At 39.8% G+C, this 18,649-nt stretch overlaps 2 protein-coding genes across 3 annotated transcripts in view; one reads left to right on the top strand and one right to left on the bottom strand.

Moving 5' to 3' along the window:
• The window catches only part of ralgps2 (Ral GEF with PH domain and SH3 binding motif 2), a 140,273-nt gene that overhangs the window by 80,163 nt on the left and 41,461 nt on the right, over window positions 1-18,649 (top strand). The gene's annotated exons all lie outside the window — the stretch shown is intronic.
• The window catches only part of angptl1a (angiopoietin-like 1a), a 42,808-nt gene that overhangs the window by 5,851 nt on the left and 18,308 nt on the right, over window positions 1-18,649 (bottom strand). The window contains exons 2-4 of the mRNA XM_041791517.1: window positions 17,273-17,530; window positions 11,774-12,394; window positions 2,135-2,328 (exon numbers count right to left, since the gene is read on the bottom strand). Coding sequence (XP_041647451.1) covers window positions 2,135-2,328; window positions 11,774-12,394; window positions 17,273-17,462 — 1,005 coding nt within the window. The 5' untranslated portion in view covers window positions 17,463-17,530. The remainder of the gene's footprint in view (window positions 1-2,134; window positions 2,329-11,773; window positions 12,395-17,272; window positions 17,531-18,649) is intronic.

Here is an 18,649-nt window from a genome sequence, read left to right as displayed (position 1 = left end):
TGTTTGCTGTGTCTACAAGGAAAGCCTGAGGCAGAGAGGGAAGCAGCAAAAACCACAGAGCAGGCATCCATGACAACAGAATGACTCTGAGGCAGAATAAAGGAGGAGCTGGGGTGGAGGAGGCTTGTAAAAAGCAGCTTGAGGAGGGAGCTGCAGAGCTTTGCCAGGCTAAAACGGTTTAAATATGGCAGCATGAGTTCCATTTGCTCATAGCAGGCCATCAGCTGATGAGGGCAAGCTAAAATCAGCTAATCTCAGTTATATGACAGCGCCTGACTCCATGGCCTGCCTTAACTAATGCTATATGCTCAGTTTACTTTAACATGTTTTAAAGAGGCTATTTTGTATAAATACTGATTTGGTGTGCCTTGAGATTTTGGCTTGATCTTAGGTTTGACTTGGGCAAAGAAAGGTTGAAAACGGCTGGTCTAGAGAAACAGGACCAGCTTTTATTAGCAAGCAAACGAGTAGAAGTGCTGTTAAACTGAGATTATGGGAGCTGCCAGGCATAACACAAGCCTTCAGGGGACAGAGGCCTTTATCAGCTGTTTATCTGCAGCTGTGGTTTGACGTTAAATGTCTGAAAAACAAAACGAAGGATTAATCTAAGTCAGTCATAGCTGTGGGTTTGTACTTTCTTCTTCTGTGGTCAGTCAGAAGTCGCATCCAAAGAACACAAACGAGTAAATCAATCAGATCTCAGTGAGACGATAAAGAGTGAAAGTTTAAATCTGCAGTTTCTCTCTAAGTAGAATTACAGTCCATCAGGAGGAGGTTTACAGGTTAGATAAAGAGCTAAAGAAAAATCCAGAGCTGCAGACGCGGTCCTGTTTCTCAGCTGAACACTAAGGATTAATCTTTGACAGAGAGGAAACTCCTGCATCAGCCTCATTAACTTTTTTCTGAGAAAGTCAGTTTTATTTATCGGGCTGTAACTCCATCATCTGGAGCTCTGGGTGTCATTAAACAGAGTTTAACTTTGGATCACATCTCAAAGGCTGACGCATGGAGGGAGAGGATCCCCAAGTCCCTAAATGCTCCCTCTGCACTCAGCTGTTTACTCTGATCAGTAAACCCAATGTAAACTGTGAGACCAAGGCAAAGTGGTGAACACACTTGAAGGGGATATATCACCATTTTGTAAGTACTTCTGCACATGCACAGTCATGTGTAGATGTTTTAGGCATGTAGGGCACTAAGGAGTCATCTCAGAGCCTGATGTGCCACAACCCAGGCTGGAGAGGCGCCCCTGGTAATATGCAAGGACATCCAAAGTGCGACTAGTCCTCCTTCTGTTGTTCTCAGGCAGCTACTCACCACATCCAGGCTTTAATTCTTGGCCCAAACGTGCCTTAACGTTCTGCACAGTACTGCATTTGCAAATGTTCTGGCCTCAGTATTCTGAGCATGCTCCATGTCTTTTCAGCAAGCTTCAACCTAGGGCTGATTGATGGATCAAAACCCTTACCTTGCAAAGCAGATTGATACGCCCGTTTCCTTGTTTATCGCTGGCGAATCCATCGTGCAAAGCTCCCATCTGAACCGTTTGGGCCCGGTTAGAAAGTGACAGGACCATTTAGCGACGAGGGGCAGTACTTTCGTGACGTTAACAAGCAGCAGCAAGAGCTGGTGCAGTTATGGAGGAAGAGATTAGCATGGATGCTGCTAAAGCACCAGTTTCATCAGAACTTGGTGACATTTCTTTGTAAAAGAAGAACAAAAAACAGCAGTGAGTTGTTTTCTTTTCCAAAACGACAAATGTCAAGTAGTTACATGTCTAGAGTCGCCATGTTTCGCGTTATTCCTCAGTAGCTGCGCACGTGCAGCTTGATAGCGGCTACTTCATGTGTTTTGTTGCTCTGATTGGCCCGCAGAGATGTGACAGACAGAATGTTCACCCAATCACCCTCCGAGTTTTTTTCAAATCCTCTGCCTTTTTCCAAACGTTACCTATTGAAGCTTTCCCAGATGGATGTGTGAAACAAATCCATCTGGCGTGTCAGGTTATCAAAACGCCCTGCCCCATCCTCAGCTGGTTGAGACTTGATTTAATGTGTGCCAAACGTTCTTAATATGAGGTAGTATTCTGCAGGATTGTCCCCCAAACTTCCCCCATGAAGGTTCCTGGTCTTACCTTGTAGTTCTCCCAGTTCCTGAAGAAATTAACAGATCCGTCTTTCCTCCTCTGTAACACGGTCCATCCTCCGTTGTCGAGGCTGTGTTCACACCAGGCCTGGATCAGCTGATCGCTCCCGTCCGTCTTTAGCAGGTATATCCCACTGGTGGTGTGACCAGCCTGTCGCACCTGGAAACAGTCCCTGAAGGGTCCTGGGGAGTGAAAAAGACGGATGACGAGATTGTATGTTAGTGATTCTGATCCCTTCCCTAGTCTGAACTCTGCTTCAGAAACAGACCTATTGGGCATTGGTCTAGTATTATCTGTTTCATAAGACAGGCTTATAGGAGAGCGTCAAATTCATCAAAACTTGCAGGAAAAGTCGTGCACATTGTCTCAAGTTTTCAAACATTTTAGCATGGTCTCTCTAGGCTCATGCACAAGCAGCTGTGTCCAAAGTTGGGTGTATTATTACACCCCTTTGTTATTTAGATAAAAGACAGAGAAGAGCCAGTACTTCCTGTTATTGCTACTGATTCTTTATGCACACATCCTTTAACAGAGTTACAGTCTCTTTCATCCCTCTGAACAAATATACCGCCCTGATCCATGAGCAGAAGTCGTCGTCTCCGTGTGTGTTAAAGTCATCTTCATCAGAGTCAGTGAGAGGAGGGGGTCTTCTGCCAGACCCCTGTTTGAGGGATGAATGGTTCAATGGAAAATCTCCGACCATCCAAACATGAGCGGATTATTCTCATTGATTTATCCCTCAGACTGATCGGTGCAGCAGCTGAACCCACACCAGCCTGTTCCCTCTGTTTCCCTGTGTCTACATGTATGAACCAGTGTGAACAGCACTGTGAGGGGCCCTTGGGGGCCTAGGAGTCCATGAAGATGGTTTTCTTAGCTGTGAGTCGGAGCGCATACAGACCCAACACAGATACAGAGACCTGTGTGGGTTTTATTTTTCTAGGAGTAATCAGTCTTCTTCATCAGACAGATCAGCGAGGGTTCGGTCTAGGTAGTCCTCGTTTTCCATCCTGTCACCCACACTTCAGCTTCTCCAAACAGAGCTTTCAGTATGAGGTTTAAAAATAAACCAAGTCACCGTGTCCTGGTTTAGAAAGGACTCAAACAAACCAAACTGATCTGCTGATGTGTTAGCTTTAGGAGAATCTGAAGGAGAAGAGAGGAGGGTTGAGGTTTGCTCAGGCTGGTGCTGTCAAAATATAGGAAAATGTTCAATACTGTAAATATCAGCTGTTTAAATCGATTTATTCTTGTAGTGCTGGGTAGGTGATTAAGTTTCATTAATTCATTCCTTCTACAATATTGAAAACAAGATAAGCAAGGTGAAATGTTTACGGGGCTGCATGCTGGGTTGCACCGGTTTTATAAAAGATTTTAGATAGGGGTGTGCAGATGGTTGAGTGGTTTGAAGTGTGCACCATGTACGCAGGCGGCCCAGGTTTGAATCTGGCCTGTGGCCCTTTACCGCCTGTCTCTCCCCACTCTCTTCCCTGTTTCCAACTCTATCCACTGTCCTCCTCTATCGAATAAAGGCACGAGAGGCCCCAAAATAAAAAAGATTTTAAATCATCGGCATTATTATTTATATTTTTGTACTATGCATTTATATTTTGATTTATTGCAAGCTTATTAAAGTTTTTATGTTAGAGCAGTGATACTCAACGCTTGGCTCTTTTGTGATGATTTGTGGCTCTTTTATGTCTTAATTTGAAATATTATTCCCTCATTATTAAGTTTATTTCCCACATTTATACAACAGGCTTTTATTGTCAAACTTATTTGTCAACCTGTATTTTTTTTGCCTGTATATTTCCATTGGCCTTTTGCCACTTTTAATCAATTTCTCCTTCTTTAAGCATATTTTTGCCACTTCTTTTTGCCACTGTAATCCTTTTTTTGCCCTTTTTCATAATTTTTTGCCACTTTTATCCTGCTTTTTTGCTTTTTGTGATTTTTCTCCTTTTTGGCCTTTTTAGGTGCCACCTTTTCCCAATTTTGCCCATTTTGCTACTTTTTGTCCATTTTGGTCACTTTTCAACAATTTTTTTTGCCACCTGCAACTGATTTTTTTTGTCACTTCTCACCTGTTTTTACCACTTTTGTCCATTCTTGCTACTTTAACTTATTTTTGTTGTCACTGTTCACCACTTGGATTGGGGCTCTTGCAAAGGTATTTGTTTTTTAACAATTTGGCTCTTTTGTTGAGCAGAGTTGAGCAACACTGTGTTAGTGTTTAAGCTGAGTAGATGCATGTGACAAAGATGAAGTAAAATTGAGTAATCGTGTTCATCATGATTTCATTATCAATCAAAGTATTCTTGATAATCATTTTTTCCATAATTTAGCAGCCTTGTAATCTTTATTTTAATGACTGATTGTAAGAGAAGGTGCTGAAATCATCGGTTTCATGAGACAGAAGTGTTGGCCAGGACCAAATATTGCAGACAGACTCCTACATGGCGTCTTAGTTACACAACAGCATTGGCAACCTTTTGGTATCGGTGTTTCTTTGCGTAATTAGTCTGTATGCAGGAGTTAGTCTGCAAATTTTGATGAAGACAAACAAGGTATTACCCAATACTGCGTGCCTGGAACTTTTCCTTTAATGTGGTATTGCAACAGATATCAAGACGGTCCAGCTGCAGACAGTTTATCTCTGACATGCTAAAACTTTGAAATAAAATCAGATGTAACTTCCATCTAGACTCACAGTAACAATTAAGGAAACTGTTAGGATATCAAAAGTTAAGAAACTGATCTTTGACTATATTAGGAAATTAAAGAAGTGGTTCTCAACAGGTGGGTCAAGACCCAAAAGTGGGTCGCAGAGCTGTTTACTGCGGGTCACAAGTTTGTCTAAGGCCCGGTCTAGAATGAGACGAATTCATGAGTATACACAAACGTTTTTTGTAGTATCGGTGTTTCATCCACATGGCAATGGCGTTTTAGGAGGCCATAAACGCTACTGTTTGAAACCGGGTCCCAGAGTGAACAAATCTGTAAATGCTTACCATTCATCTCCGTGTGGACAGCCAACCGCATCTTTCTTTAAACGATTATGTCACACATTGCGTAGCCCACTTAAGCTACATGTGCATGTCGAACCAAAACAACAATGGTGGATTACAGGGTTGTGTTTGTGCTGCAGAAGCTACTGAGCTTTTTATGGCTTGTATAGAAAATCTAATGCTCCTTTACCATCACTGAGAACAGCAGACACCAGATGTTCTTAAATCCACTGCGGAGAACGACCAGAACGGCAACCAGGAGAAAGTTTGTGGCAGTTTTCTGTGATCTTAACCTCTCTTTCGGTGCATTTCCATGGCAGCAATACAGCACCACTTACAGGCTTGGCATATATACTACAGCATTTTCAGTCGTCTTCAGTGGTTCCATACTAACTTCACCGACATTTCCTGAAACAATCGTGTATTTACAGAAAACTTTTTCAAAACAATACGGAATGATAACGTTTTCGTCTCCGTGTGGACGGGGCCTAAGGGTCTTTTAAGTGCATTTGCTCCATTGTTGAAGCTTTTGACAGCAAAGGATATAATTAGATTTATATATTTTTACCCTGAATTATGAAATAATTTTCATTGTGAATTTACCCGAACTCATAATATTTTTTTCTGCTTGATTTTTAAGGAAACGTATGGTGATTTTCCCAAAAATTGAAGGTGTTTACCTACATTTTTTGAGAGAGTTTTCTTTGGGCATTTACTCCCCAAACTTTTCAGGAAAATTTCACAAGGAATAAGAAACCTTCTCCTCTGAATATAGATCTGGCGCATATCTGGAGTCAAGCAGAGTGGAGTGGTGTTTTGGCACTCACCAAAGACGGACTTGATGTGTGCAGTGGAAAGATGGACAGGAAAGGGAGCACACACTTTGTGTGTGGGTCTCTGTGCAGACGGAGTATGTGGCATTTGTGAGTTTTTCTGTCATCACTTTTACGTTCCTCACTCAAGCTTTTCCGTCTTGTGTCATTATCCATTAGGCGTTCACGCTCATCAGCAGAAAGCTCCAGTGTTTCTGTGGATGTGCCACGATGCCTGGTGCTTAGGTGCTGTTAGGACATGCTGTGATGTGTGTGCTACTCTTACAGATAATGCCATTTAATAGTTAACTTTCTCACTTGGCACATTTTGCTGATTGATTTTCTCCGGTGAGAGTGAGGACGTGTGTCTCTGAGGTTTCGGTATCAGATTTGGTTGGACAGAGCAGAAAGTTTGATTTAAACATTCCTGTGTGAGCAGCGTTACATCACTGACTCAAAGACTCCCCTGATGGCATTAAAATACTCCTCGTTTGTTCCTGTTTTGTCAGACAGATGTGATGAATGATTGTCTCCATTTCATCGTCTGGTTGTGTAACCTCTGTCAGCACTCCCCTCCACAGTCTAAACAACGTTAATACAACATTACAACAACGGCTCCGACCAGAGGACATGTCCAAGTAGCGTCTAACGTCACCAATCATTTTCATATGAGGCCGATGTTCCTCTGACGTCTCAATGAATCCACCTCTGTTAGAAAATCACAGCAAGTCAAAAAGACCCTCGAGGATTTTATCTGATTTCATTGTTTTGTCTACGAGTCAGAGGCCTAGTGGACTCGTCCATCAGAAGGTACATACCTCTGCATATCGTGCATGGACTGGTCATAAATTTAACTAAAGCCTTGCAGTCGATACTGAATCCCTTTTCTTGGAAGTCTTTTTTGAGTTGTTCAGAGAGATCTAATCCAAACCTGCTAATTTCCTACACATGCTCAGAGCTGTGCAGCCAACACAGGCGGCCAAGAGGGAATCAGAGGAATGTATGACTTCACTACTGCTGCCGCTGCACGCCAGAAACTGTGCCTCAGTTATACCAACAGAGCATGGTGATTGTATTTTAGTGATCATGAGAAATAATGAGGACCATCACTCAAAGGGACATTTTGTCTCTGCTCCCTTTTCCTCCTCCCGGTCTCTTTGGATCCCTGTCAGTCTCACAGCTCTCTAAGGCTGCCTACACACGAGACCATTTTCAGATCTTAAATGATGGAGGACCACAGAATAACCTGACACACTGCATACTAGTAGACTGTTTCCCATATCCATAGCATGGTATATGTCTCCCATACATCTGGTCAGCACCCAACAGAAGGTGCAAAATCAAACACGGAGTGATTGGATGAAAGTTCTGTCTCTCACTTCATTTCAGGCCAATCAGACTAACAAAACAACTTAGAAGGCATCCACCGCCGCTGCCAAGGAGGACACAACATAACATGAACTTGACTGGCAGCTGCTGTCATGCCAGTCCAGCATTCTACTCTATCAGTGAAGCCAGTTGGTAAACTAAACTCTTGCTGAAGCCAGTCAAAGAAAAGAAAAACATGTTTTCCACCAAGAAAAGTAGGGATGCCAATGTTTACAAATTCAGTTAAGCCAATACCAAAATAGATACTGATAAATAAATAATGTTCAGACCTGAAACCTGAGTCCAAAAAACCCAACAGAGAAACAAAATCTGTCATCAAAACACACTTAATCTATCATAGTTCTCTTGCCCCATTTAAAACTTTTTCATAGCTACAGCTGATATTTACAGCTTATTTAGGCTGATATTTACAGCGGACATAGGCCAATATTTACAGCTGATATAGGCCAATATTTACAGCAGATATAGACCAAAATATTTACAGCTGATGTAGGCTGATATTTACAGCTGATAAAGGCCAATATTTACCGCTGATATAGGCTGATATTTACAGCTGATACAGGCAAAAATATTTACAGCAGATATAGGCTGATATTTACAGCTGATATAGGCCAAAATATTTACAGCAGATGTAGGCTGATATTTACAGCTGATAAAGGCCAATATTTACCGCTGATATAGGCCAATATTTACAGCTGATACAGGCAAAAATATTTACAGCAGATATAGGCTGATATTTACAGCTGATATAGGCCAATATTTACAGGGGATATAGGCCAAAATATTTAAAGCGGATATAGGCAAAAATATTTACAGCAGACATAGGCTGATATTTTCAGCTGATATAGGCCAATATTTACAGGGGATATAGGCCAAAATATTTACAGCGGATATAGGCAAAAATATTTACAGTAGATATAGGCTGATATTTACAGCTGATATAGGCCAAAATATTTACAGTTGATATATGTGATATTTACAACTGATTTAGGCTGTTATTTACAGCTGATATAGGTCGATATTTACAGTTGATATAGGCCGATATTTACAGCTGATTTAGGCTAATATTTACAGCTGATATAGGCTGATTGTTACACATGATATAGGCCAATATTTATGGCTGATTTAGGCAGATATTTACAGTTGATATAGGCTGATATTTACAGCTGATAAAGGCTGATATATTTACAGCTGATATAGGCTGATTGTTACAGCTGATATAGGCTGATATTTACAGCTGATTTAGGCCAATTTTTACAGCTGATTTAGGCTGATATTTACAGCTGATATAGGCTAATCTCTACAGTTGATATAGGCTGATATTTACAGCTGATATAGGCTGATATTTACAGCTGATATAGGCTGATATTTACAGCTGATTTAGGCTGATTGTTACAGCTGATATAGGCTGATATTTACAGCTGATATAGGCTGATATTTACAGCTGATATAGGCTGATATTTACAGCTGATATAGGCTGATATTTACAGCTGATATAGGCTGATATTTACAGCTGATTTAGGCTGATATTTACAGCTATTATAGGCTGATATTTACAGCTGATTTAGGCTGATACAGCTGATATAGGCTGATATTTACAGCTGATATAGGCTAATCTCTACAGTTGATATAGGCTGATATTTACAGCTGATATAGGCTGATATTTACAGCTGATATAGGCTGATATTTACAGCTGATTTAGGCTGATATTTACAGCTGATGTAGGCCGATATTTACAGCTAATATAGGCTGATATTTACAGCTGATATAGGCTGATATTTACAGCTGATATAGGCTGATATTTACAGCTGATTTAGGCTGATTGTTACAGCTGATATAGGCTGATATTTACAGCTGATATAGGCTGATATTTACAGCTGATTTAGGCTGATATTTACAGCTGATATAGGCTGATATTTACAGCTGATATAGGCTGATATTTACAGCTGATTTAGGCTGATATTTACAGCTGATATAGGCTGATATTTACAGCTGATTTAGGCTGATACAGCTGATATAGGCTGATATTTACAGCTGATACAGGCAAAAATATATTTACAGCAGATATAGGCTGATATTTACAGCTGATAAAGGCCAATATTTACCGCTGATATAGGCCAATATTTACAGCTGATACAGGCAAAAATATTTACAGCAGATATAGGCTGATATTTACAGCTGATATAGGCCAAAATATTTACAGCAGATGTAGGCTGATATTTACAGCTGATAAAGGCCAATATTTACCGCTGATATAGGCCAATATTTACAGCTGATACAGGCAAAAATATTTACAGCAGATATAGGCTGATATTTACAGCTGATATAGGCCAATATTTACAGCGGATATAGGCCAATATTTAAAGCGGATATAGGCAAAAATATTTACAGCAGACATAGGCTGATATTTTCAGCTGATATAGGCCAATATTTACAGGGGATATAGGCCAAAATATTTACAGCGGATATAGGCAAAAATATTTACAGTAGATATAGGCTGATATTTACAGCTGATATAGGCCAAAATATTTACAGTTGATATATGTGATATTTACAACTGATTTAGGCTGTTATTTACAGCTGATATAGGTAGATATTTACAGTTGATATAGGTCGATATTTACAGTTGATATAGGCCGATATTTACAGCTGATTTAGGCTAATATTTACAGCTGATATAGGCTGATTGTTACACATGATATAGGCCAATATTTATGGCTGATTTAGGCAGATATTTACAGTTGATATAGGCTGATATTTACAGCTGATAAAGGCTGATATATTTACAGCTGATATAGGCTGATTGTTACAGCTGATATAGGCTGATATTTACAGCTGATTTAGGCCAATTTTTACAGCTGATTTAGGCTGATATTTACAGCTGATATAGGCTAATCTCTACAGTTGATATAGGCTGATATTTACAGCTGATATAGGCTGATATTTACAGCTGATATAGGCTGATATTTACAGCTGATTTAGGCTGATTGTTACAGCTGATATAGGCTGATATTTACAGCTGATATAGGCTGATATTTACAGCTGATATAGGCTGATATTTACAGCTGATATAGGCTGATATTTACAGCTGATATAGGCTGATATTTACAGCTGATTTAGGCTGATATTTACAGCTATTATAGGCTGATATTTACAGCTGATTTAGGCTGATACAGCTGATATAGGCTGATATTTACAGCTGATATAGGCTAATCTCTACAGTTGATATAGGCTGATATTTACAGCTGATATAGGCTGATATTTACAGCTGATATAGGCTGATATTTACAGCTGATTTAGGCTGATATTTACAGCTGATGTAGGCCGATATTTACAGCTAATATAGGCTGATATTTACAGCTGATATAGGCTGATATTTACAGCTGATATAGGCTGATATTTACAGCTGATTTAGGCTGATTGTTACAGCTGATATAGGCTGATATTTACAGCTGATATAGGCTGATATTTACAGCTGATTTAGGCTGATATTTACAGCTGATATAGGCTGATATTTACAGCTGATATAGGCTGATATTTACAGCTGATTTAGGCTGATATTTACAGCTGATATAGGCTGATATTTACAGCTGATTTAGGCTGATACAGCTGATATAGGCTGATATTTACAGCTGATATAGGCTAATCTCTACAGTTGATATAGGCTGATATTTACAGCTGATATAGGCTGATATTTACAGCTGATATAGGCTGATATTTACAGCTGATTTAGGCTGATATTTACAGCTGATGTAGGCCGATATTTACAGCTAATATAGGCTGATATTTACAGCTGATTTAGGCTGATATTTACAGTTGATATAGGCCGATATTTACAGCTGATATAGGCTGATATTTACAGCTGATATAGGCTGATATTTACAGCTGATATAGGTTGATATCTACAGCTGATATAGGCTGATATTTACAGCTGATATAGGCTGATATTTACAGCTGATATAGGTTGAAATTTACAGCTGATATAGGTTGATATTTACAGCTGATATTGGCTGATATTTACAGCTGATATAGGCTGATATTTACAGCTGATTTAGGCTGATATTTACAGCTGATATAGGTTGATATTTACAGCTGATATAGTTGATATTTACAGCTGATATAGGCTGATATTTACAGCTGATATAGGCTGATATTTACAGCTGATATAGGTTGATATTTACAGCTGATATAGGCTGATATTTACAGCTGATATAGGCTGATATTTACAGCTGATATAGGCTGATATTTACAGCTGATATAGGCTGATATTTACAGCTGATATAGGCCAATATTCATAGGGGAGAGACATGCGGCAAAGGGCCTTAGGCCGGATTCAAACCCAGGCTACATGGTGTACGCCTTGACCACTCAACTACTGGTGCGCCCCGCCTTATAGGTTGATTTTTAATACTACTTACCATCAGAGGTGAGCGTTCCCTGTGGTGGAGGGTTGTTCCCAAATGGGCTCACAGTGGGGGTTTCCATGCGTGATCCCCTGGCGAAGGCTCGGTTGTTACTGTTGTCCCTCTGTATCTCATTGGTGAACCGGTTGTTGACCGGTATGTTCTGCGGTACTACTTGGACCAGTGGGGGGACTACAGGGAGCTCACTGCGTCCCAGAGTCCTCAGACACTGCTCCTCCAGCGCCGAGATCAGAACAGACTGGTTGTTGACCACCCCAGCCATGGTGGCGAAGCGTCCTTCCAGCTCCTTGTACCTGGAGGCCAGCCTCATCATCTCAGAAGTGACGTTGAGGACGCGGTTCTCAAGCTGGGCCAGCTCCAGAGAGTTGTCTCTCTTCCTGATGATCTCATGCAGCAGCTGCATGTAGAGCTGGGTCACCCTGGAGTTCATGTTCCTGCTCTCTTTCCGCAGCAGCTTCATCTCATTCACCAGGTTCCCATCCACATCCACCACCAGCTGCAGCGTCTCGATCTCACGTCGCTGCTTGCTCAGCACCTCCCTCAGATCTGCGATATCCATCCGGGTCACCCTGTCCTTGTCAGGCTCAGGGCCGGTGGTGCTGGCACAGATCGGACCTGTGGACAGATGCAAGTGATTTAGGAGAGCGTGAAGGAAAACCTGATCCAAACATAGATGATCATTGTGGATATGTTTGTTCAAGTTTAAACCTGTGATGAGCTGGGAAACTCACCACATTTTAAAGAATAAGTCACATTTACTAGAATAAGTCTAGTTTGGAATGAGTTATGGGGTAAGACAGTATCTTTTATACTCTTAGTGTCAGTGCTAGTAATGCTAGATAAGACATGTTTACTGCAGGGACCAGTAACAGCTGTTTCCATAATGACCACAACAAAATCTATTTGAAATTCAAACAATGATCATTTATTTGTTTTTATTTTAACAAAGAGCATTTTTATTCATAGTAAAAATCTAAAGATACAGGAAAAAGTCTTTCACACCCAATACTGGGTATTTAATTAGTTTTTAACAATCAGAAATTTCAGGCAGACATCTGATTTCTTTAAATTTTGAATTGCACAAATGAAAGCCTTTGCTCCTCACTAGTTCTGCTCATCATCATATTTTTGCAGTTAAGATAGCTCTTGCTTTTTGTGAAAATCTAACAGAAGATTCCATCATATTTAAACACATGGAATGAGAGTTTAGTCTGTTTTGATAAACTCAGTGCATGAGGGTTTGTACCAGGGCTTGAAATCATAAAGAGTTCGAAATTTTCTTGGTTTTCAGGGTTTGAAAAGCTTTTAAATTTTGTAAAAATTGCTTTATATTATATTTTTTGGTCCCTCATAATGAAAATAGCCATCTGCCTGAACAGGCAGCGTTATTTGGGCAGCTTTTAGACTGTGTGATTTCTTTAGCAGATATGGACACTGATTTTGAGTTGCACGGTTTTTCTGGGAGGCGGTTCAGCTTTCAGCCTGATGGTGTGTCACCTGCCCAGCTGCTCCTGACTGGTCAGATGGATTTCTGGCATGTTTATAGTTTTCGGTCATTCAACTGCACACAGTGAGAGTGAAGCCACGAGCAGAATCCCCAACTCTGGGGCACTGTTGGACAGTGTCTTATATCAGGGGCTCCCAAATTTTCAGCCTGTGACCCCCCAAAACATGGTGTCACAGATCAGGGACCCCCATCTTCCCCTGAGGGGGATAAAGTGCACGATGTTGCACAAAGCATCATGGACAAAGCTTGCATTTTAGGTACTTTTTATCACTTTTACTTGAAGCACAAACTGCATTTCGATTTTAATTTGAACTCATTTTAACAATATTTTGTAAAATAAAAAAAAATGATTTTAGATCAAAAGACATTTTTCTTTGTTTTATAGAAAGCATCCTGCGACCCCCCTTCACTTTTTTGTGACCGCCCTGGGGGTCCTGAACCCCACTTTGGGAACCACTGTCTTATATTACCATTAAATCAGCTGTCATCCTCATAATAAAGGAAATAAACAAGCAGAAGTTTATCAAACCTACCTAAGGTTTGACTGCGAGAGCAGTTTTATTGCTGTTTGTTGCTTTATGAAGACAACAGATCTGACTTTAACCTCAGTTTGTGAGAAGGAAACTCCTCTGATATTTGTCACAGTCTGTCCAGACGTCCCCTGTACAGTGTGAGCACATTAATTTTGTCTGATGGTCTTGTGTCTGAAGTAGGACTGTTAACATTAACGTGTTAATGCTTGTGATTAATCTTGAAACCTTAAGGTGTTAAAAAAAATAGTGGTATCAATGGGACTCAGATCAGCACTTTAATGTGCTGTACATAGAATTTAAAGGATAAAAATAAAACAGTTGAGAATAACAACCTTTAAAAATCTAAAAACCCAAAAATATACTTAAACTTTTTGAATAAATGCTGTGATTAATCATGATTAATCACAATGTAGTGATGTGATTAACTTGATTAATGTTTTCAATCGAGTCGAATCGCACTAATATGAAGCAATTCAACTTTCACAGTGCATGCCAAGTTTTAGTCTTTTCATTAAGATGTTTATTTTTAGACTTACTTGGTCATTTTCACTTTTGAAAGTTTTAGTCTACATCAGGGGTGTCAAACTCAAGGCCTGGGGGCCAAATCCAGCCCGTGGTACAGTTATACCCGGTCCGCGAGATAATATCCTCTTCTTTAACTGGCCGTAAATTATGAGGTCTGCAGATTTCCTTCAGTATAAAAATGTAAACTTAACCTTGATGATATCAAATATCCTTAAGTCATAAAAATTTGAAAAATACAGTATAAAGAGTAAATATAATAAGAAAGAAAAATGTGGGCAAATCAATTTGTGTTTTCATTTCATATTTTCAATTTTGCATAGCACATTTATGACTTCTATCTATCATTTGGACTTTTATGTTTGGAGCGTTTAATATTTATTATTTTTGACTCTTTATCCCATATTTTGACCTTTTACATTCATTATATGGACTTTTAGCTAGTATTTAGGCTTTTTCAATTTATTATTTTGATCTTTTTTATCTCATATTTTGACATTGTCAATTTATTATTTTGACTTTTGTCTAATATTTTAACTTTTTCTTTTTATAATTGACTTTTTATTTCATATTTTGACCTTTTGCAATTTATAATTTTGACCTTTTAGGTTCACAGTTTTGTATTTCAATTTATATTTTGGCCTTAACAACATAACTGTGACTTTCTTTATATTATATATATTATATATATTTGCCTTTTAAAAGCATAATCTTAACATCTAATTTTGTGTTTTGACCTTTTGCACAAATCATTTTGACTTTTTTGTCAGATTTTGAGCCTTTAACTTATCATTTTGACTTTTAAATCTCAAGATCATTAATTCTCAGTGCTTATTTTTCCCTTTACACCGCGTTCCACATTATTATGCAAACAACGTTTTTCTCTGATTTTCTAAATATCAATGCAAATGACAGTCAGAATATTTTTCAAGTCATCAACAGTTAGAGTATAATTCAGATGTTTTTGAACAAACTTCATAATGATAACTGTTATTTTTTTTTTAATAAAAACCTCAAAATGCACTTTTCCACATGTTCCACATTATTAAGCAGGCCACAGGTTTCAGCAATATGGGAAAGAAAAAGGATCTCTGCTGCTAAAAAGTGTCAAATAGTGTAATGCCTTGGACAAGGAATGAAAACATTTGATATTTAAGGAAAAATTAAGCATGATCATTGTACTGTGAAGAAATTTGTGGCTGATTCAGAGCACAGACGAGTTTGTGCAGATAAAGGCATAATGAGGAAGGTTTCTGACGGACAAATTCATCAGATTAAGAGAGCAGATGCTAAAATGTCATTACAAAGCAGCAAACAGGTATTTGAAGCTGCTGGTGCCTCTGGAGTCCCACCAACCTCAAGGTGTAGGATCCTCCAGAGGCTTGCAGTCGTGTATAAACCTACTATTCAGCCCCCCCTAACCAATGCTCACAAGCAGAAACGGTTGCAGTGGATACAGAAATACATAAAGACTCATTTTCAAACAGTCTTGTTGACTGATGAGTGCCGTGCAACCCTGGATGGTCCAGATGGAGGAGTAGTGGATGGTTGGTGGATGGCCACCACGCCCTAACAAGGCTGTGATGTCAACAAGGAGGGGGCGGAGTCATGTTTGGGCCGGAATTATGAGGAGAGAGCTGGTAGGCCCCTTTAGGGTCCCTGAAGGTGTGAAAATGACCTCGGCAAAGTATATAGAGTTTCTGACTGACCACTTTCTTCCATGGTACAAAAAGAAGAGCAGCGCCTTCTGTAGTAAAATTTTCTTCAAGCATGACAATGCACCATCTCATGCTGCAAAGAATAGCTCTGTGTCATTGGCTGCTATGGGCATAAAAGGAGAGAAACTCATGGTGTGGCCCCCATCCTCCCCTGACCTTTAACCCTACTGAGAACCTTTGGAGCATCCTCAAGCTAAAGATCTATGAGGGTGGGAGGCAGTTCACATCAAAACAGCAGCTCTGGGAGGATACTCTGACATCTTGCAAAGAAATTCAAGCAGAAACTCTCAAAAAGCTCACAAGTTCAATGGATGCAAGAATAGTGAAGGTGATATCAAAGAAGGGCTCCTATGTTAACATGGAACTTGGCCTGTTAAGATGTTTTTGATTGAAATAGCTTTGATTTCAGTAAATATGACCTCCTAATGCTGCAAATTCAACACACGACCATTTTCAGTTCTTTACAACTTATAAAATGTTTTTAAATTATGTTGTACATAATAATTTGGAACAGTGCATTTTGAGTTTTTTATTTTGAAAAAAAAAATCATTATCATTGGGAGGATTGTTCAATAAAATCTGAATTATGCTCAAATGGCTGATGACTTGAAAAATATTCTGACTGTCATTTGCATTAATATTTAGGAAAATCAGAGAAAAATATCATTTGCATAATAATGTAGAACACGGTGTAATTTATTACTGATGAAAATGAGGTTGACAGTTTGGTTTAATGTGGACCCTGTTAGGCCCTCAGGTCAGACCTTAATTCAGAATCCGGCCCCTTCTGTGAGTTTGACACCCCTGAGGTAGTCTATGAAAACTCAAAAACACTTTAGTCCAGTCTAAGTCATGAAGTCCTTACACTCTGGTCTTCATACTGATAAACCTTTACCCCAATCTCCTCTTTTGATATTATAGATTATACACAGAGTCCAACAGTGGAAGACAAACATTTTAGTCTTGTTTTAGTCTCCCAGATGAAAACCAAACTTACTTTTTATCATCAAAGATAGAAAGGCTGTTTTTAGCCAGTCTTACTCTCATCATTGTCATGGAAAAAGTTCACTGACAAAATTTCTAGTCAGTTTAAGTCATTGAACAGCTCACTTTAAGAATTTTTAGTTATTTTTTGGGAAGTTTGAATTTTAGGTAGTAACCTGGTACACTTAAAGCATCAGCCATCATCATTTTTATTAAAAAATATTTGAACCTGTGATCCTCTGCTCAGGAACCAAGAATGTGTAGGAGCACTTCTTGGCATCGGGGCTGAGGGGGGCTCTCTTGCTCCGGTGCAGAGGAGCCCCCGTGGTCCTCCGGGCGTCCCTGGAGCTCCTGCAGGAACTCTGCTCCCACAGGGAGAGGCAGAGCAGGGCACACAGGCTCCACATCAGCCTCCTCATCTTTGCCGGCCGGTTTGACGGATCGATGGACGAGCTCTCCTTCTCGCACCTGGTCCCCTGGGCCTCCCCTGCAAGAAAACACAAACCTGTGAGACAGACGCGTCTTTGTGTACAGGGGGTAACAAAGAGGCAGGACTGCTGTTGATTGTGTGTTTCAGAGGAAATGACTGCCAGAATGTTTAAACAGAGAAGGATTTGACAGGTTGAGATATTCACAGGCGATCAGTGTGTTCGCTCAGCCGAGAGCTCTTTGTGTTGTTTGTTTGGAAAGATTGAACAAGAGAAGTATTCTCCATCGGCCAGAGGACCACGTCTGCTTTCTGTCTCAGTTAGCTCCTCTGCCCCCCGCCCACTCCACCTCCATTAAAAGATTACAGCTTCATAGCTTCTGGCTGTGCTTTATCTTTCACACCTGCCTTCACTCTTTGTCTCCTTAAGGAATAGCTTTATTCTTCTCCATCCTCCTTCCTCCAACAGTATGAACCTTAAAGGTCTACTTCCACACAGGAACTCTAAAATTTGCCTCAAACTTTCCAGCACGCTCATCACAGGGGCAACTACAGTGCACACTTTAAAAGCGATGAAAGTCCTCTTGCATAGTAACCTCCTACAGGAAGCTGCCGTTCTGTTGCTGTACCTCATTCATGTTTTGTGCTGCCTACTGTGATAGACCACAGTTATTCTCTGGCATCAGTTGTGACTTCCATGCTCACCCTTATATCTCAGCATTTTCAGTAGGGTTGGATGATGCAGGATACTGGATTTTTGCCAATATATGATATGTAAATATAGTTCAGACCTAAAACTTCAGTCCTTAAAACACACCTGAAAACTGAAAGAATGAAAATTAACAAAGACTGAAGCTGACTTAGCTCACTGGTCTTGCCAAACCCTTTCAAACATATTCATATATGACTGATATTTACAGCCAGGACAGGCAGATACTTTGATGGCAGATACCAATATGGTGTCAATATTACAGTGCATCTTTAGTGCCAGGGTCAAGTAGAGACCAGGCCAACCTCTGTAGCTTCCGTCTTGTTTTTAATTGAGGACTCTGTTCAGTAAGAAGATCACTCCCTAAAGTGTCTTTCCTAAACAGTAAGCCACTGTTTTGGTTTCATGGATGATCTGTCCACATCAAATTAGCCGGCACGGGATTTACTAATTGGTTAAAATAATCACCA

This window comes from Cheilinus undulatus, linkage group 7, assembly GCF_018320785.1.
Source record: "Cheilinus undulatus linkage group 7, ASM1832078v1, whole genome shotgun sequence".
Classification (NCBI taxonomy): domain Eukaryota; kingdom Metazoa; phylum Chordata; class Actinopteri; order Labriformes; family Labridae; genus Cheilinus; species Cheilinus undulatus.
This window is presented reverse-complemented; position numbering and strand designations above follow the sequence as displayed.